Source organism: Eucyclogobius newberryi, unplaced genomic scaffold (assembly GCF_026437365.1).
Source record: "Eucyclogobius newberryi isolate DKJ021-1_F unplaced genomic scaffold, fEucNew1.0.hap1 SCAF_12, whole genome shotgun sequence".
NCBI classification, from domain to species: domain Eukaryota; kingdom Metazoa; phylum Chordata; class Actinopteri; order Gobiiformes; family Gobiidae; genus Eucyclogobius; species Eucyclogobius newberryi.
Genome location: NW_027315746.1, coordinates 16,855,022 through 16,877,339, shown reverse-complemented (window position 1 = coordinate 16,877,339; position 22,318 = coordinate 16,855,022). Strand labels below are relative to the sequence as shown.

The following is a 22,318-nucleotide window of genomic DNA, read 5'->3' as shown; positions in this document are numbered from 1 at the left end:
GCCAGTGCTATAACTTTAAGCAACATACAATGGTGTACTAAAAACATACATTCAAATAAGAGAAGAATAATCTGACACTTGACTTCATTTTCCTCTGGGATATCTTAATGTTTGCAGTTTCCAGCACCGGGGGCAAAAAGCCAGATTGCTACTGTTATTGCACTGACATGCAAATGCCCTTTGGTTCAAGAGATGTTTCTGCCTTCAGGCAATACTAAATGGTGAATAGGCATTGAGAATTTGCCACAAAAATGCAGATGTTTTTCAAAATTTCTGTGTGAAATGTGTCCAATCCTTTGACATAATAATTAAGAATGTGATTCTTGTGGGAGGCATGTGCACTGCAGCAGCATCTAAGATTAATGGGGGCATGATGGTGGTGTGGCGGGGTCAAGGCGGAGAGAGAAGAGAGCATCAGAAAGAGAGAAGTCCCAGGCCACAAGAGGACAGAGGGTGGAGGAGATAGGTGACACCTAATGGACGAGGAGGCAGAGATGGAGGGAAAACTATCACAAGGAGCAAACAGAGCGTGCACAAGGCACAACATGTCCTGGGCCTTGAAGCTGCAGAGGCACGGTCATTTTAGAAAGTAATTTTCAAAGTTTTTATTGTCTGCTGAGGTATGTATTTACGTACTATATTTATGGCGGAAAAGATTTACTGCAGAAACAAACAAAAAATTGTGATTTATAGATTTCTGTGAGATCAAAGCTCTGAAGTTTTATTTCACAATGGCATAAGACAATCTCAAGAGATTTTTAGTCAAGTTCAATTTCAATAGTTCTTGAATACTTGCATTGTCTTGTATAATAGAAGGCTGATTTAAATTATGTATGCGTCGCTTCTATGTCATAACAGTAAATAAATATATTTAGGAAAAGCTTTGGAAGTGCTCGCGTATCAAAGGGCACTAAATGATTTATGAGCATTAATGTAGAGGCCGAACAACAGTAAAATAACCACACACAAGCAGACACAGATTTTTTTCAGATTTGGCAGCTCCTTTTTTTGTCAAGGTTTGTGCAACGGGAGTTCAGTGTCTTACCCAGGGACGCAACAGTGAAGGCTGATGCAGACTTCTAACAGACACATAGACTTCTTTTCTGTCCCATTGACAATGGCTTTTTTGATACAATACTAGACCAAAAAATATAAATAATAATGTATAAATAATAAATAAAAACTTTGAACATACTAATTTAACTTATAATAGTATGTAAAGCTATAATATAAAGCTCAACTTTGAACCATAACAAAGTTTAAATAGCACTGGTTTATGTTTGGTCAGTGTAATGGATAAACTAACCTTATCAGACCTCACACACTCACCTCCATGTCCCCTCACACTCGGGTTGCACTGGTAAAAGCCATTCTTCTGGCCATGGCATGCGCTGGCATATATGCGATTTGCCCTTTAAACGTACAGCACTGAGTTAAGCCTCCAGTGGCCTTTCCCGTGCCCGTCTTCCACGGCTAAAAATATGAAGCTGAAGTCCACCCAGTGCAGAGTGGATCACCAAAGCAATAAAACACATACAAGCGCACAGACAATCCCTCTGCCTCTCTCGCATCAGCTGATTATGATAATCAAAAGAAGGATTTGCATATTGGAGGCTAACAGCTCAGTTTTGTCCTGAATAATACATATTACAGTGGAGGAGGGGGGGGGGGGTGTATTGTGGAGAGATGTATTAAACTTCAGCTGTGGCAGAAAGGAAAAGTCTAATAATGATGAATAAGAGATGAAGGCCACACAATGTGCCCTCTGGAGACAGCTGGAATTACATTAAACAAGAACAGAGCAACATGTTCACGTGGCAAGTGGATCACCAAGACATTAACCAATCTTCAATTCAAAATCAATCCTGGATCAATATTATACAATTAACACGACCAACCTCGGTACATTCAAAGTGCCAATATAGGCAAAGTGGAAGTGGAAAAGTGCATGTTGTTGACAGGCTGTAGTGGAAAGTCATCAAGCAAATGTACTGGACTTTTTTTTATTTTACCACCTCACTGCTACTGTAAATACATGTTTATGTATTCATTTTTTGGCACCCCCTGTTGTGCCCTAAATGCAAATATGATCACATAGCAGATCATATTTGCAGCATTCTGGGCCATTCTTGTACATGTGGAGTTCCTCTTGGTGCTACAATCCAAACCATGTATAGCAGACGACTTCTCCTGTGTGTCATGCTTTAACTTTTGAAACATTTAGACATCAATCTTTCTTGTACCGCTGACTGTGAGAGAAATTATAGCACATTTTTCAATGCATCCCTTCATCCTTTCCACTTAAAGCTTGCTATGAGAATGGTTTGGATTGGAAGTTGAGACGTTTTCTTAAGTTGTCACAGTACAAAGGTTTGTCTTCAGCATTCACAAATGCTCCTAAGAGGCTGCCTTGTTTCTTTTCCTCACAAAGCGAGTTTGTGTTTACAGACTTTCGGTAAAATAGAAAGGTGTTTTGCGCTGCATGTTTGCCCTGATTACACAGGCAAGTAATGCTCTTTTAGCTTTTACGTGTGTATAAAGAGCTCTTTAGAAGCTCTTACAAATATAGTAAGGAGGATATTATTGCCACTTGGGAAGGTTTAAGAGTGTGTTTAAGAGTGTGTTTAAGAGCGTGTTTAAGAGTTGGAAATTCTTAGTATATCAGAATCAGAATCAGAAAAGGTTTATTGCCATTGTCAGTGAACAAAATTCACTGGCTAGGACCTTATTTTGGTGTATTATATTGAGAAATATCACATGTGAGATAGGGGCAAGGATACAATGGTATTATTAATCATTTTTCATACAGGTATAATGGGATTTGAGACCCAATTTATATGGTTATTACCTTGTTACCATTAATTGTTTGTCTTTGTAACTCTTACTATTAAAATAATCTATTGTCTGATCAAAATACAATTTTAGAATACTGCTTTGTGCTTGCATTAGGAGTCTATAATTATAAATCAGGTAACCCTTCATTTCAGTCAAACTTGGTTCTATGTGATGAGCAGGATTTGAGACTTCCACCTCCTGTTGCTGCAGGATGTGTTTCTTCTGAACCTTCTGACTGAGTGTCCAGTCTTTACTTGTGTTCAGCAGCTTATACTGTCGGATCCTTTATCATTCTCAGTAATCTTATAGAGGAGGACATAATTGGGTACAATTGTGACAGAGGGGGAAGAACTAAAGTACATTTAACAAAATAATACTCACAATATTAAAGTGATGGTTTCCTGAAAAGCTGAGATGATGTATCGAACAAAGAAAACTGATTTTAGTTGAAGGTTAGTGAATGGAAATTGGCCCATAGCTGAGTGGCTAGCACTCATGCTTCACAGCAAGAAGGTCGCTTTTAATAAAGTATACCATAAACTTATGTTTGTTAAAGGTGGAATGGACGATTTTTTTCAGCAAATTTTTATCATATTTCCTCGTGGCGTGGATAAATCATTTGTCCTGCCACGTATCAATCATAAAACGCACCTACCGCTCACCTGCAGCCGCGTCAGGCTCGTCCCCACGTTTCCGCGTGCCTAAGCGCATGGATTTATCATAATATAGTTCCCTCAGTGTACGGGGCAAAATGAAGACGGAGAAAGACAGTTCGAGCTGATGCAGAAGTGGACAGAAATCTACGGGAGACGAGAGATATGATACGCTCCGTTGCGCTAATAAACAAATGCACGTGTGTGTTGTATCGATGCGCACTTCCGCCTGCGTTCTCAAATCGCCGAAAAATCGTCCATTGCGCCTTTAAATACACTGCCCCAACTGTCCAATAATTAAAAAAAAAAATCCTTACCACAATTCAAGTAAAACACCAATTTGAGGATGTGTTGGATTGTTGTAGTTTTATTAATAATATAACAGTAAAAGTCAAATTAATCAAAGCAAATTCTTAATTGTTACTTTGTGCTTTGCAGATATCTAGATTACAAAGACCCACATGTTGCTCTGGCCTCTTCGTGGACCCTCGTCCATATGTGGTGACTGTTTCCAGAAGGAGCGCAGAGCAGACGTGCTGATAGAGTTGATCACAGCGCAGCCCTTAGACACTATTGACTTTAATTATTGGTCTCTGTAAGTTCTTGGCCTGAGCTTTGTGCAGTGCTCTGTGAACTGTTCTGAGCCTCCCTGGCTCGTTTTCAAATGTCTCTCCTCTCTCCAGGTCAGCTCCTCAGGACACACACAGATACAGACACTCACACTTAGTCCCAGTCACGCCTCGGCACTCTGTCCATTCTGCACAATGGAAGTGCCAAGAGCAGCTTGAGCCAGAGAGCTCAGACATCACCTCGCTCTCTCACAGATAAGAGGGGCGAATACGGAACCAGGTACAAGCACTTTAAATAAACACAGAAGACTGCAAAGATACTACTTAAAACTTCTTTTCATTTGCATTTTGTATCCCCATGATGATTATCAGTGATGCATAGGTTTTGCAGATAATGTCCAGTGTTGTGCCTGATCATAATTTTGGTGAACATGAACTGAATGAACGGTATTACTGCCGAACGATACTGTGAATATGTTCATTCTGGTGTCTGGCAACGGCACGTTCGTTTTTAAAACTTTCGTTCAATAAGGTGTCTAGAGACTTCCAGGCCCAAAACACACCGTTATGTTGCCCAAAAAGAGCCTATGTCTGGCAAGTGTGAGAGCTCTGAAGATGTAGAGGCCGATAGCGCAGACAGAGATTTTGCGTGTCGCACCGCACTGGGCATGCGCATAAAACAAAAAGCAGCTTGGACGCGACAGCAACAGAGCAGCAAGGAGTCGCCCTACGGCCAGTTACAAGGAGTCGCCCTACGGCCAGTTACAAGGAGTCGCCCTACGGCCAGTTACAAGGAATCGCCCTACGACCAGTTACAAGGAGTCGCCCTACGGCCAGTTACAAGGAGTCGCCCTACGGCCAGTTACAAGGAGTCGCCCTACGACCAGTTACAAGGAGTCGCCCTACGACCAGTTACAAGGAGTCGCCCTACGGCCAGTTACAAGGAGTCGCCCTACGACCAGTTACAAGGAGTCGCCCTACGGCCAGTTACAAGGGGTCGCCCTACGACCAGTTACAAGGGGTCGCCCTACGACCAGTTACAAGGAGTCGCCCTACGGCCAGTTACAAGGAGTCGCCCTACGACCAGTTACAAGGGGTCGCCCTACGACCAGTTACAAGGGGTCGCCCTACGACCAGTTACAAGGAGTCGCCCTACGACCAGTTACGTGAGTTTTATGATAAGGTCGGTGAGGATGGGAACTATCTAACATTTCAGTGCAAACTTTGCCTCTGGGGAAGTCTGTCCCTTCAATGTGAATGTAAATCCTGGGGAAGGATTCAAAATTGGATATGAAGATGAAATCTGACACATATTTTCAGCAATAAACTAATACAATAATTGCTGCCTGTGGTTGTATTTGGGCTGTGGAAACAATTTAGAAAATGTATAGCATAATATTGAAAAAAGGAACTGAACTAGTTCATTTTTGGAGCTGTGAACTTAGTTCAACATTTTGAATTATGAACTATGAACTGAACTAGTTCATTTTAAAATTTGTGAACTATGAACTAGTTCATGTAGAAAGTGAACTTTCCCAACACTGGTAATGTCCCATAATTATTGTTAATACTCAACTATTATATTGTTGTCAAATTTATCACAAGACTCCTTAATCTTCCCAGCCAGAACCACATTCAGCCGCTGCACTGACCTGTCTTGTACAATTGTTGTCAAACTGTGCTCCTATTTTGACCACTTTTAGATCTGGTGGTATTGGTGTTTTTTATTTAAAAATACAAAACAAAAAACACAGGAAATGGAACAAGACCAGAATTAACACAGGGGAATTAAATACAAAATAAAGAATCATCCAAAGAAAATGAAGGTATACGAAGTAAAACGTACTATTTGGTCCAGAGTCGGTCAAATTTGTCCATTTTCAAATTAAGTTGGGGCAGTTTGTGTCATATTTTTTTTTGGAATGGCCTTTTTCCCAGCTGCCAGAAGTATACGGGTACTCTAAAGATATCAATTTATTGTGTCTTTGGCAAGAGTTTTGAGGCCCAAATACATAGTTCTGAAATTGAGTGGGATGATGATATCTGAGCCTGAGATGACATCAACAGTTTGCAGTGTCTTATTCATTTTAGTCCAATATTTTTGAGCTACAAGACAGTCCCAGAACACAAGATAATGGTGGGCCTCATGGCAACCACAACTTCTCCAACATTTAGTATTTCCCAATGAATAGTGAGCACTTTGACATGGTGTTATGGTAAAAACAGAATACATTCTTTCAACAGAATTCCCTCCAGACATTTTGACTTTGTGGTTTTCCATCTTAAATTACATATATTTTCCCATCCTTCGTCCATCAAAACAAAATTACATTTTACGTTGCATTTTTTGCGGTCAATATGTTTATTAGATTGGCTGTCCAGATCATTAATGCATCTATATAATTTAAAGTTCTGATTTAGGGAAATGAGGGAAAAAAGTCTCAAAACAGAATATTTTCATGAAATTTGTCACATTTTGTTTGTATTTACATTTTTTCTCCTCCAACTTTCTTTGTTGTGGAGTTTGTTTTATTCGACCACACATGCTGAATTGGTAGTGGGAGAAACAGCCATGTTCATTAGCCTAATGTATGACTGTGAAAAAACACTTTTCACAGGGTATTTTCATGATTTATTGAGCGGCAGAAATGTGAAATTGTGTGCGTAGTGTTATTCCAGTGATTTAGAGGTTGGCACAGAGTGGTTTTCCTCATCGTTTGGTGATTTATGGTGATTGCAAAAATGTGAAATTGAGTATAAGAGTATAAGCATATTACCTTAGGATAATATAAGTAATTGAAGAGATTTAGGACTTGGGAAAGGCCAGGCGGTGCATTCATAACATGTGGGAGAGAAATAGAAGTGGTCCCCTCGATAAGCAGAGGTGACACATGGGTAAATTTGGATTTTGTAGCCTGTGCCTTCTTATTGTTTTGCCCTTAAAGTATTAGATGGCGTATCAGGGGATATGAAGTGCAGGAGTTATGAGATATTATATTATTCAAGTTAAATTGAAAAAAATAATATTGTGTATCATTATTTGCCTCACAGGTGGTGGAGAGATATGCCAAAGTTGAGCCACCTCTGCCCAAATACCCATAACAATTCAAATGCTTATTCCCTTCCTCCGTCCTCTTAAACGTTGGAAGGGTGCAGATATGGGTGAGAAGTCTTGCCTAAATGGATTTGGTTTCCTAAGGCGGGACTGTCCTGTTGCAGAATGGCCTGGAGCTGTGCTTTCAATCAGCTACACCAGCGCTCACTGTGGTAATGATGGCCCGGGCTTCATTAAGACGCTCGTTAAGTCCTCTCGTGAAGCCGCAGGGCCGTTAAGACTTTGATTGTTAATGGCTTTTGGTTAATGAGACTTTGGAACCTGGCTCCCCAGGTTGTCCTGACCAGCCGCATGTTTAGGTCAATTGGTCTCAAATGGCCTTGTGACTCAGATGGTACAGTGTGAGAAGAGGGCACATGCTCAGGGGGAATGGAGAGGTAAACACTTTCAACTTGACCCTGAGTGCCCTCATCTGTGAACATAATTGATGGAAGCTGATTCTGAGACATGCACTCTGTGATATCTGACCACACCCAGTACAGTTACCTCTTAGTCATCACATATAGATCCAATTACACATGATATTAATTATTAATTAATAATAATAATAATTAACATTTCAATACAATCTTTGGACCATGAAACCAACCAACAAACAAGAAAACTGAACTGTAGAATGGTTATATCTGTACACATTGCATTCCAATATATATATATATATATATATATATATATATATATATATATATATATATATATATATATATATACATACATGTTCTATGTTGGGATATACTACATAGAATTGTCCAATTGATTGATGTTCAAATGCCTCACTCCAGGGCATTGGGCCATGTTAAAGCCATTATACTATACTTGCAGGCTAAACCCTGAGGGATAAAGAAAATCTAAAGCTAGTGTTCAATTCAAGGGAAGCAGAAAACTGTACTTAGCTACACAGCTATTTAGAATGAAATGCTCTAATAAATGCTTTCATTAACATGCAAATGAAAGTTGTGCCTCCGAAGCAGTTTAAGACATTTTGCTTGGAGCTGACCGTAGCCACTTTGCTTATGTAAATCTAAAGCATATGGGGGCACAGTTTTCTGGAAAAGCTTTTAGATTCAACGATATTCGATATATTAAATTTTCGATATATTAAATATCACGATTCAATGCACGTCACTCGATATGCACGTGTCGCTCCATACGCGCTGTTGTCTTATATTTTGGTTTGGAAATCAAAAGGTTAAGATGCACCGTCTTTCACAAATTCGGAAAGTAAACGTTTCCCCAGAGACACAGCTGCTGTATATTTTAACAGAGGTGGGTTTTCTCTTTCAGTTTCTTTTCATTTTATGTTGATAGACCCAGGAATTGCAAAAATATGAACTTCTAAAGACTCTAGGACTGTTATTGGTTTCTTTTTGGCACTCGTAATAGCGACTCACATTTAGCAATCTTCTTTTCAGACATTATCTTAAGAGTGTGTGTTTTGAGAGCAGGAGAATGTGGGAGGAGCTTCTGTGTCGCTGCTGCTGTGGAGACGAGCGAGACCAACACAGACACAGACATGAGAGAGTCAGGAGGAAAATGCTGCAATTTATTGAAATGTTCTGTTTCAAGTTAATATCATCGGTGTTTAATATGTTTTTCTAATGACCACAAAAAACATGGAACTTTTATTTGTTTTTTTTATTAGAGATTCAATGTAGTGACCCATATATTGAGATATGTATTGAATCATGACAACATTCTGACTTGTGACTCTTGACAGCTTGTGTAACTCCAAACAACCTCTTCATCTTCAGATCATTTACCTCCCGGAAGCCCTGCTCTTTCCTGCTTTGAAAAATAACTATCTTCAAAGTAAATTAACATTTCGATTCACAGTATCATTCCCTTTTCATTTAGCAAATGTGCTTAGCTGTTGCCATGCAACAATGCTCCTTCAGTTAAAGGCATCTCCTCCCAGTCTCAAGTCACAATGTCACACTTTTTCGCGCACGGCTACTTTAGGACTCTTTTTGTCGGGCACTCTTACCATTCGCTTCACGTCAGTGTGGGGTAATGAGATTGAATCTTGATGCGGTGAGTGCGTCCTGCTGCAGTCTCCTGTCTGAGGACACTGAGGAGTTTCTGATTTTACCTCTCCCTGCATGAGAGGACACGGGGCGCTCTGCTGCTCTGCCGTCCCGCCAGGCACTCATCCAATAAGGCTCGACACAGGCCTGGATCAATAAAGCATGTCCCAGCACCAAGCACCCCTCTGCTCGCCCTCATACACACCTATTAGTTACAGAATAATTGATTGGCCCACCGTTCATTATGCCTTTGATTTTGTACTTTCATTAAACACCCTGTGCTGTGTGTGCATCCAGATGCAGTAAGGAGTACATTCTGCTCATATACAGTTACTGTAAAGTGAAAAGGCATCAGAGTGACGCAAGAAGCATGTGTTCTGGATGTAATGAAGATTAGAAAGATCTTTTCTTCAGGAACAGCCCGTCGCACTGAGAGGAAGTGTGTGAGAGGATGAGGCATTGTGCACTGTTCTTTTGTGTGTTTTCTGTTTGAATTCATTATGTCCTGGATGCAAGAGGAGGATAATCTGCTTGTATTGTCTTCCCTGCAAAATTTCTAACCGTGTGTACTCTTTTCTTCTCTTCTCTGTTTGTTTCTCCACACTTTCCTTGTCACGTTGTCTGTGGTCCCCGTGTCCCCTCTCCATCGCTCTCGCAGCTGCACACCGACATGGACAGGAATGATGGACGCACTAAGTATGTGCTTAGAGGCGAGGGGGCGGGCTCTGTCTTTGTGATTGACGAGAAGACGGGGAACATCCACGTGACCAAACCGCTGGATCGCGAGGAGAAGGACGAGTACCGCCTCATCGCCACGGCAACGGACAGACAGACGGACCGCGCCCTGGAGCCCTCGTCCCAGTTCATCATCAGGGTGCAGGACATCAACGACAACCCGCCTCTCTTTGATCAGGGTCCCTACATTGCCACCGTGCCTGAGATGGAAAATATAGGTAAGAAAATAGTCACTCATATGAATAAAACATTATTTGAGTATTAAGGTAAATTATTTGTGTCGCAATATCAAATTACAGTGATACATAAAAATCATTATTTAACGATTAATCATAATTATTGAAACTGTGACCAAACAACAGTGACATTTTTAATTCTCTTCATTCCCCTGGTCTGACATGTTACTGTTTGCGATCACCTTTGTTAAATTGATCTTTCTGAAAGACAAAATAATGTTCAATTCAAATTTTAATGTTTCAATTTTTGGACGATAGATTTAAGTAAAAATACTTGAAATTGACACAATTATAATTTTTTTGCTCTTACGATTATATCATAACCTTAACAATCATGATTATTGCTTATCCCAATAATCGTGACATTGTTACGATTATCATCAATGTCACGATAACCTTCAATAACCGTTACGATAATCACTAATCATGATTATTAGGATAATCAATTATCAGTCATCTTTTTCAGATTAAATTGTGTTTCATCAGCATCAATATATTAAAATAGATATATATTGAATTTGATTCTGTTTTCTAGAGATTATTTTCAGGACAACATCTAAAATATTTGACACTGAAAAATGTTTCACAGAAAGGATGCAGTGGTTTTATATGGGAGACTGTTGCACAGCCCTAATACAAGCCTTGAATAAACTCGGCACAGGCATCTGCCGCCTGATCCGGCTCAACCGCAGTGAGTTGTTTCCTGATCTCAGCAGAGCCGACACGGACTCTCTGTTGTCACAGTTTGACCATGTAACCTTTACACACAAGTGCACCAGCAGCAACACTATGAAACATTCATGGACACAAGCCGGACGAGACAGGAGCCCCGGTCAAATCTGGCCTGAATCACTGTTGCAATCAAAGTTATTGGAAAAAAACACATTTTCAATAGATAAGAAGTTAGTCCAGAGAGAGCGGTGTACAGCTGTGTGTCTAATCAGGCTCGAGTACCAGCAGTCAGCCCTGTTAGAGCCCATGAAGGATGTCCCAGTTGATCACAGGCACACAATAGTTGTTATCATTTCTTTTGAACAGGGCAGCACTGTCTGCAGACATTGTGCACAGCATTAAAGACTAACTGTGTGTAAATATGTGTAATACAAACACAAGCTGAACTGACGACAGGAAATGACTGCTTCGCCCTTTTTGTGTAGAAATTAAACAAGCCTTTGAGCTTGAACTCCAACTATCAGTTAAACAGTTAAAAACATCAACTGGCATTTACCTTACAGGGTTCATACGGGCTTGCTTGTTGTGAACATCCAAACTTTGTGTTCAGTCCAAGTCTGGTTGGATCAAAGAAAATATTGTAAATATGTCATGAATCAAATAAACATATCCAAATGTAACTTAAAACTAAGTCCAATCCTGCAATAACACAGTGTTTCAGAATCATTTATTTTCATTATGAACTGTTGCTCAATCTGGTGTTGCAGCAACAACTTTAATTAAAATCTTCCATCTTTTATTTAAAGCTGTGTATTTTGACTGTTGCTCTGCAAATTAAACAACTTAATTAACACAATCATTTTCAAGTAGTTGCTAAAACACTGACTCGTTTGCCAGCACAGTTACATTTTATAATTCAAACATTGTGGATTTGCTTCCACGTTTCATTTCAAGTGTTTTTCCCTTGCTCATCATTGAAAGCAGTAAATTGATACCATCAGATAATCTATGCTTTTTCCCTGGTTTCCCTGGCTCTAAATATACAAAATCAACTGCATATTAATGTCTGTAGACTTGTGGATTTTGACAGCTCCAACCCCTCATCATTCACACAACATGTTCTTCTGTTGCTGCCTGAATGCCTCTAACACTCTATTACCATTTTGTGCACAGGCTTTTTAGAGTTTTTAAATGTCATTAGACCCAGGCTGCATTTATCCACAGGCACATTGAAGACACAGATTTCATCCAATATCGAAACATCTATTTCAAAGACTCACTTTTCAGACTTTGGCTCTGAAGTTTGTAGTTATAAAAACACATATACAAGTTTTTGCCACTTTCTTTGATTATTTTTTTTAAATGATCATTATAAGTTTACTTGAATACAGGGTAGCTCCCAAAGTTTATGTCGATCACTAAATGGTGAGTTGAGACTATTTTTTAAAAACCAGTCACGACCTATTTTCAGATGATGAGCCAGGATCTTGGTCTTGGTTATTTAGGATTACACGGTATGTTTTTGGTTGATGGGGTAAAACATCCAGACAGAAGGAGAACAGGCAAACTCCCCAATCTGCCTGGAACCTTCTGGCTGTGAGGCAAATGTTCTGGCTATATTGACTTTACTTTATATATTAAAAAAAACTAAACATTTTGCCTGTACTTGATCTACTTACCAAAAGCCCCTTCTAAAAATGAGAAAATGTGTGATTTTTGAACTAAAAGATAATCATAGCATCTCTTTATGCCATCGGCCATCTCTAAATCCTCCTGTTTACTGAAGCGTAATTATGTAAAAGCACAAATTAACCTGACCTCTGTTTAATGAATGTACCACATAACGATGCATGCCCATACGGTTGGTTAACAAGACCACACGGAGGATTAAAATGAGCTTTTCTGTGTGAGCAAAAAGAAGTAGGAATAAAAAACTATTAAAAATGCTATTTTCCTCTCTCTTTCAATCTAGCCTAGTGTCCCTGTCATATAAGTTGGTTATATGAGTCGAGGGAATCCTGGATGCCCTTTGCACACACTGATGCTGTACAGAACGGGCCTTGACTTAAGCTAAATTTGGCCCAGAGTCAAGGGCAGTGATTTAAAGAGGCCACATTCTGTACATCACCATCATCAGATTTTTTTTCAATTAAATATGCGCTAAAGTCACTTCCTGGGACCTGCTTGTCTCAATGGAGGTGTTATTGCTTTGCCTGGAATGTTTCACAGTCCGGCATTAAACTTTTAGATCTTGCATTCCTTCTATTACCAGTGCATTTATAGCTTGAACCTTAAAAACATGCATTCTTACTGTGAGTGGACTCATCTCTCCACAGATCTGACCTGTAACTTGACCTGGTCACCTGCTTGTCTCCAAAAAAAATAAGGGTAATATCCATGGAGACAAACAGGTGGCGGATCATCCACAAGAAAAGTCACGCAGTGCACCTTTAATAAATAGAATGTGTGTTTGATTTCATATGTTAATTTATCTTTACTGATTTATTCTCACAATATATTAGTGATTGGCAGATGAGGTTTACACTGATGCCCTCCCTAGCACGTACTAAATTCTCTTTACAGTCTGACTTTTCTTCACACATGGAAAGCAGCTTCAACAGAACTCCCCCCATTTTATGATTCCACTTTTTGGCATGAAATTGCATCTGTTTCCGGGCACTGCAACTGGACTGAGAGAAATATCACGCTTGAGTTTGGCTATTTTACAGTGGCAGCAGCCTCTTTTCCAGAACAGCAGAATAAAATGCTAATCAAAATAGGATTCAAACGCAATCCTGTGCCGACTCCGTTATGCCATAGATTAATGGTTCATCTCTAATAACACTGTCAGGCTGTGTGGCTTTAGGATATATGGGCAGCTTCTGTTCTTTTGATTAAATACCAGAGCGTACACATACAGCTAATTTCAGAACTTGTAATTACACACCAGAGAGCTACTTATTATTGCATTAATATCACGACCTGTAAATGCATAATTAAACTAATGGATTTACGACATTGCTCTTACTGTACACTGTATTTTATTTGCGCTTCAGGTTGTTTATATGCTGTAAAAGCTGCACCCACTCAACGTTTAAAGAAGACTTCATGTGTCGGCTGTTGTAGCGGTGTATTGCTATTCCATCAGTGTAGGACACGATGCAGCGCGGCGACTCCCCTGCACCACAGAGCGCTCCTCTCTGGCTCATTAGGAAGAGTGTGGCTCGCCTTCAGAACAGTGAACTCAGTTGTCTTTAAGTGGAACCTGATTTGACTCCACCTGTCATGTATAATATTATTGGTATGTGTGCATGTATGTATGTGTTGAAACACGTCATTTTTTTAGCGTGCACTGTGTAACTTTACTAATCTTTCTGCGTTATACAGTATTACTGGAGAAAATAAATGATAAGACATTAATTATTTGCTTCTGACACAATAAACCTTAAGCAGTATCATCCCCAAAAATACTGTTCTACATGTGAAATACTGTAAAAATGTGATAGAAAAATATTTTAAAATGAGCCACTATAGATATATAGATATAGACAGAAAGAAACACTAGTTGGTTTGTACAGCAAGTACCTTTAATGAGTGATTCAAGTTATTTATTCAGCCACCTACAGCTCAAATCTAATTGTAAAGAAGGAATAAATACAACATTTTACACAAGAAATGTACTAAACAATAAAAAATATTGATTGTTCCATTCCAATTTGATGTAGTAATTATCGTGACAGATGGTGTATTGTTTTGCCTTGAATGTTCAGAACGGCATTTAACTACAACACTGTGGAGATAGAATCACAGAACTGCTGGTGATGTGCCAGTAACTTAAACCGGCAGTAATCAACAAGCTAAACCCAAATCCTTGTATCGTTTTAAACACTTCAATCTTTTTCTACCGATATTAAGAACTTGCACAACTCGAACCATTTGCTATGTTAGTGGATTTGGCAGAAACATTGGGACTGTTTGTTGTGCTTTAATTGCCAAGAAGTTCTGATTACTTTTTACTGCAGTCTAAAAACACATTCTTATCCTTGGTTTAAAAGCTCCACAGTCTGCCCCCGTGGAAAGTGGTATCCTTTAAAGGCAATTGGAAATGTACAAAATTAGCCAATTCAAACCACTTTCTTCATGTGGCTCGTTTGACTGTTTCCTGTGCTGCTCACAATAGCATTATAAAGCAATAGAACAAGTATATATTTGTAGGAGGGTTTTATTATAGGTTTGCAAACAGTCTTAGAGACGTTTTTACAGGTGTTAAAGAACAAAGTGGGTCTATTTAAAATGTAACTCGACGCCCGATGCTGACAGTCAGTTGGTTTTCAGCGGTGACACGAGCAGGATTATGGGAACATAACGTCTCCTCTACAATGTAAGACAAGCAGATTGTAAAAAGGTGCAGAGGTGACAAAGGTGGCTCGGGAGCAGAAGTGAGAGTCCTGCACTGATATCAGATGTCACAGGAACAATAACTGTGGGACATTGAGATTCTGCGCACGACTGAGAGTGACCCACAGAAACAGCCCGTATGGACTGAGAGACCTCTAATCTCTGCCTAAACTGTTCAGCGCCCTCCTTAAAAGCGACGATGTCAAGGATTGCTGTTTGCTTTTTAAAATGGAATTCGGATGGCTCCTCAGATGGAAGAGAGAGTTTGAAAATGTCCAAAAGTGGGTAAATATTTTTGGCAAAGATAAACTCAATTGTGTCTTTGTCGAATAGCCCTAGGAAACTAGAACCATCAAATACAAAGTTATTACTATTGTGCACATTTCAGAAGCACTTTTTCCACTACCATACAAGTAGGAGTGGGCGATATTGGCAACAGTTTGTTTTTTTGAGTTTCCCGATAAGGACGGTAAGGTCACGTCCAACAGAAATGTGTTAAAATATGTTTTTAAACACAATAGTTGAGGTTTAATTATCACAAAAATTACAAAAATGAGAAATATAGTTCAAATGCATCCCAAAAGTGCAGAAATATCACCTTATACATCATATATATCACCTTAAAGTTTACAAAGTACAATTCTTTCATTTTTCTTTCTAATTAGCTCTTCTGTAGCATCTCTTTACTTTCCATGATTTACTCAATATTCATATTTTACATATCTTCAAAACAACATTCAAGATGTTAACAAATATCCCATGTTAATTCGGAGTCATTCATATTATAAACATTTGATGTAGCGATAGTAAAAGTGTAACGACCTTGGCGGAACACAATCACAGCAGCACTTCTAGCAGCGTCTTTATGAGAGCCTGCACTTAATGCTCGGATTGCGTCGCTCAGTCAATCATGAATCCAACACTTTCTTGACAATTCAATATTTACGAGGCTCAGCAGGACGTGTGACTGATGCGCCGGCGCTCCTCCCGTGCTAATGCGGCGTAGTGCTCTTCTAACATGATACATTTAAGAGCGAGGTGACAGAGGGAGGGCTAATCTGCTGCAATGACACCGTGACGCGAGGTGCGCTGGAGCTCTGCCAGTCCCCCATCTTGTTCTGAGTGGCGCTAGTTTTTACTGACTGGCTGCTGTAAACACCTCACCAGATGTGCATCCTCGCTCAGGGACACCGACTTACATTCAAAGTTTAACCTTGAGCATAAATATTGAAAGCTGATATGTATAAACTACGCTGCAATTGTTATTCTCCGCTCCCCTGAGCCCAGGCGTCTTAGAGGCAGGCGCTCCAGATGCTCGCGTTACTTGTGTGACTATTTGAACTTGGCGGATTGGGCTTGCTTGTATGTGTTTGGCGGTCTGCATACAAATATTTTTACTAGCTCTTTGCACTTGTTGCGTCAACCTCAGAGACGAGCGGCTTCATCCGGAGGCCTTATTAGTTTTCGCTGCTGTCAGAAAACATAATACTTATCTACGTGAGTGCAACTGCATGTTCAAATCTATATGCGATTTGTACCAAAGAGTACTTTTTTTAGATTAAAACTAATTTTAATTGAGAAAGCGATCATTTTTCATGTCTTCATGTCATGTACACACATATTTATATTAGATCACCTTTTTCCATTTGACTACTATGTTAAATGATATATATACATCTAAATAATTTGCTATGGCTCTACAATACATACCAAATAATATATTCAAAATAAAAACAGTGTGTACTTTTTGTTTGGTCACCTGCTTCTCTCCATGCTTTGCCTGGAATGTTCCACAGTATGGCGTTAATCTTATCCACCTACTCAGAGACAAGCAGGTGATGCCAAATCTGTGGAGAGGCGTGTCCACTCCAATGTATTTTTGGGCAATAAGAACACAAAACACAAGACAGAGAAGTTGAAAGTCATATTGTGAAACTTTCCTGGCAAAGCATCTCCACAGAGACTGGGAAGTGGCACACAGTCAGTCAAAAAAGTTACAGAGTGTACCTTTAAAAGAGCAATTACATAAAAGAAAAAAAAAAAAAAAAGTAACCTATTGACAATGCATTTATTTATTCTTACATCTGATGAAAATGATTGTATCCCTCACACTGAGTTTGTAGTAACCTTTTGCTTTCGAAGTAATCCATTATCTTAATCTGTGACACGCTTTGGTTTAGTTTGCCATAATTGATTAATTACAGTGTGCACAGTGGATTGTGGACATCTACGTAACGGCACACACTCCAACGCATAATTACATCTTCCACATGCTTGTAAATGTCAATCACATTTTGAGCTGTGAATACCACCTCTAATTGAACTTCTCTTTTTGTTGTTTTTTCAATGAGCCGTATGTGTCAAACCTCTGGCATGTGGAGTAATAAGCACCGTTTTCCTTTGTGTTTCCATTATTTCAACACATGTTACAAATGCTTCTGGATATTCTAACACTTTAGTATATATACGAAAGGGAAAACTGTGAAACTACTTGTATATGAGATTATGTAAAATTATGCCAACTGAAGTGGAGTTATTAATCATTAGTGAGGTCAAGAAGGTTAGTCCTGATTTCTATTCAGAGAAATTCTAAAGGACTTTTTATTTTATTTGTTACAAGGTCAAGACTGTTATTTTTGACATACCGATTGGATTATTCTCAAATATTTACAATGGAATAATCACTGGGCAATCATTAAGTTTAGAAAGTGTGGGCTTCTTTGCACATCCATGAATGCAGCACTGACTCAAATTGGTTACAAGCTGGAGCAAGGGCTGAAAATATACCAACAAATAAATACATTCTTAGAGCCTAAATCACATTTGGATGTATTTTTATAATGCCTTCATCAGAACACTAAAGCCATCTTCTGCCTCTGAGTGGTCATTGGCCCTAACTACCGTATTCACTATATCTCATATCATTGTGCATACTAACTGCACTCGGGTCATCTAGAGTTGGGCAATATTGAAAATGACTCGAAAATGATTTAAAGGATATTTTCACAAAGCATCAGGAATGTGCTAAAATCTACCTGTAAATCTCTTGTTTAAGTATTTTATATTTAAGTATTGCATGAAATGTGAATGGACAATACAATTAACCTCAAAAGGGCAGAAATATTTTTTTATACTATTGTTTTTTATTATTCTTGCCATTTCTGTTTCTTTTGAGTAACTCTTTTATCATAATTATAGACCATTATTATACTCTGCTTTCTAATTTTACATATCTCCAAAACAAAAATTGCAATATTATACATTTCTCTCATCTCTACTGGTATCAAACCCTTGACCAGACCCTAGAATCCATCATCCTTTATTCATAGAGCCCTTTACAAGACTCAAGGTGACCAAAGTGCTTCACCAAAACAAACAAAGGCAATACCATCAGGCAACACTTTAATAAATGAAACTAAAACTGATCACACTTATGCTGTCTTGTTTTCATCCTTATTCAATCCCATCATGTCCCTCTCACACTCACACATGGTTCATATCCCTTGACACAGTCCATCTGCTTCCACTGTCTATATTTAGATACATGCGAATACACAATGAAGAAACATGTTGACTCTTTATCATATCTATTTTCTCTTGCCTGCCAACATTTCCCCAAATATTTCAGGCAAATAGGAGCTTGACGAGGTGCAAAGGCATTTCAAGGCATTTGGGAGGGGCGCTGGTGGGGGACATTGAAAAGACAGACGGTCCAATGGAGGAGCAGAGGGGAATTGGAGACAGAGATGAAGAGGAATGAAATGAGGAGAGGTGGAAGTGTGGGAATAGAGAAAGTAGGTTTAAATCAAGTATTTGTCACAGTGCTGCTGGAAGGAGATTGCAAAAGGAGTGGGACCGAGAGAGCCAGTCTTCATACAATGCTATCTCATTACCTTCAAATGCAGAACCTTCTGAGAAACAACTCAAAAGAATTGTTCCTTTCAAATGTACGTATTCCTCCTAAATTCCTGCAGGTGTAAGAGAAATGAGTCAAATGTCCCGTACTCATTTCCAATAGGCCTAATTATTTTGTTCCACCAATGCTCACACACCGTGACAACCAAGTGTTTGTCTATTTTCATGATATTCTTAGATGATGTGCGATAGTGAGAGGTGAAACATGTCCATATTCACCAAACGCCATCACGTGAAACAGTCGCATACCACAGTTCTAGGTTCTTGCCAATTTGCAGCCCCACCGTCTTCTGCGTTTGCGCTCTCTCTCTGTCGGCCACGCTCCTTCGCTCTCCCCTTCTTTCGTCTCACGCTGAACTCTCTCTCTCTCCACACAGGCACGTCTATAATCCAGGTGACAGCGACAGATGCTGATGACCCGACTTATGGGAACAGCGCCAAGCTGGTGTACACTCTGGTGCAGGGGCAGCAGTACTTCTCCGTGGATCCTCAGACAGGTAAACGTGTGTGTGTGTGTGTGTGTGTGTGTGTGCGTGCGTGCGTGTGCGTGTGCGTGTGTGTGTGTGTGTGTGTGCGTGTGTGTGTGTGCGTGTGTGTGTGTGTGTGCGTGTGTGTGTGTGTGTGTGTGCGTGTGTGTGTGTGCGTGTGTGTGTGTGCGTGCGTGCGTGCATGCGTGTGTGATGGCAGCGATTACCACTGGCACAGGCTTTAAGATGAACAGATGCCCACATGCAAATATGCACACGGTGACTGAAAGCAAACTTGGTTGAGATCTCCGGGGCCAAACATGCATGTGGTAAAAATCAAAGCATCAACACAATTTTTTGTTTCATATGACGCCATTAGTTATTTAAGATGTGAATGATAATCAACCAAATTTTAGTTTCATGCCTGGATGGAGGGCAGAATGGAGATATTGCTCTAAATCTCTGTCAAAGCAATATGCAGGTCACAGCAGGAAAACATATTCAGACAATTGTAATATCTGTTCACACCAGAAATTATTTTTGTAATCATTTCTATTGACAAATATCAGCAGCCCCTTCTCACACTGACGTATGACCCACTCTTTTTTGGTTCTCCTCCAAATAATAAAATCACTTCAACACCGTGAGCCATCAGAGACCTTTCTGAAATCCAATCAAAAGCTGATCATAACGCATAAATAGCTTCTCTAACATACAAAGAAACCAGTTCCTGAAAAAGCATGTCCTCCTTGGCTCGTGGAAAACCGATCTTTCATAGATTCACCTGCTGCGTGAGATTTTGCACATTTGCAGAGTGGCTGGGTCAGCGTGCAGCTCTCCACACTTTTATAAATAGAAAACTTCTATTCACACGTAGCAGTCACAGGAGCTTTGCAGCAGATTGTTGAGACTTTTTAATAGGTGTAGCTTTTAAAAGGTGAGATGTGTTACTTTAACCATTTAAAAGTGACTGTAGTGCCAAAATGTCCTCAATTATGTGGCAATACTAACTTTCACTTCCCTTTAAACAGAGAACTTTTCCTTAATTTAGAGCGAAACGACATTGAACCTTGACTAAAAGCACACTGTTAATACTGAACAAAGAAAACAAGTTTCCAATATGTAAAGATCACACATACATTTTCTTAGTAAGACGAATTGAATAGAATGGTAGATTTTATGCTACACTTTATTAGATAATTCACTCTGGTAAATAGCATGACCTCTGGTGATATGGCTGTATTTTGTTCAGTTTGATCATATTCTTTGTTCTTATTTGCGAGATATAAATACTGAATTATACAGGGAGTCATCATAATCATTATCAAACATGTTGACTCATAATTACAGTCTGATTGAATGTTGTCAGTCGAGGCAGAGCTTAATCCTACGCTGCTTGTCCATGTTAATTTCATAGTGATAGCCTTTGATGTTGAAAATGTGTCGAGTTTTCATTAAAAAATGTAATCCCAATATGGATTAACATGCAGAGGAGGGCTTTAATTATAAAAGCAGAGTCTTCCATCCTGCAAAGTTGACACCACTTGTTTCCCCCTGGTCTAGTTCATTCTACTATGGGCTGGCACAAATGTATTCATGCTGCCAGCACACTGTACACCAAGGTACTAAAAAGAGGAGCAATGAATGAAAAATACAGACACTGCCCCAGCAGCCCAATATTATTATTTCTGGTGGAAGTTGAAAACCAAAAGACATGTGTTCAAAGGGAGACGTCAGCGCAGTGATTTGCTCTATATTACACCGAGACGATTACAGAAGACTCAAAGGGACTGTGGATTCCTGTGTTCTGGATATTAACACCTAAGGCAAATAACACTGAATAAAAGATTGACTTATTTTTACTTTCTTTTTTTTTTCATCCAACACATTTATTATGATTTTGAGGATTATACCTTTGAGGGAGATCACATTTGAATTGATCGGAAGATGCGCGGTGTAGTTAGACTGACACTTGGCGTTCGGTGAAGCTGCTAAAGGGTGTTTTATTCTCTGTGTGGGCGGAAAGGGATTCGGATTCACCCACCAGGGTTAAGAGAGACACTACTTGTGCTGTGCCTGTTGAATGTTAATGTTTATAATTGATTCCTCTGACGTGTGTGGAAGATTGCTGTCTTAAGGTTGAAAAGCAAAGTACAAAATAAAAGCCTAATTCCACTCTTGGAGCATTAGCTGCGGAACTATTCAAGGTTTAGTGTTTCAATCATTGTAATCTTCCTCTTATAAATCTTAAAATGTACTGTGCTAATGTCTTAGATAGGCTTATGCAGAGGGTGGGGACAAAACTCATGACAATGTACAAAAATTACAGCTAGCAATTCAAAGGCTCTGGTCCTTCAAAGGTAAAATATAGATCTGGTAAAATAGCATTGTTTTGTATTTGCAAAGGTTCACAATATGAGTCATTAGTAGGCTACTGTTGATATCATAAAAAGGCCAATACAAATGTGACTCATCTTGATTTGGCTGGTCACTGCATACGTGTGTTGCATCTGGTGTGTGACATAATGGAATCAGGCCATTAGCAATGGATAAAGTGATCAATATTGGACAAGTTTAAGTGATGCTTTTAAGTGTTATTACAATGTATATGAGAGCATTTTCTTCTCCGTCAGCATATCTCTTGTGCTGATTTATTCCTCCCATATTCTTCAATGACACATAATTTGGAACATGGAATA

The 22,318-nt window shown here is 39.4% G+C and overlaps 1 protein-coding gene across 2 annotated transcripts in view; it reads left to right on the top strand.

Annotated features, from left to right (window-relative positions):
* The window catches only part of cdh24b (cadherin 24, type 2b), a 165,030-nt gene that overhangs the window by 73,901 nt on the left and 68,811 nt on the right, over nt 1-22,318 (top strand). For both annotated transcript variants that reach the window (XM_072440979.1, XM_072440977.1), the window contains exons 3-4: nt 9,855-10,149; nt 19,530-19,649. In XM_072440979.1, the coding sequence (XP_072297080.1) occupies nt 9,855-10,149; nt 19,530-19,649 (415 nt within the window). The remainder of the gene's footprint in view (nt 1-9,854; nt 10,150-19,529; nt 19,650-22,318) is intronic.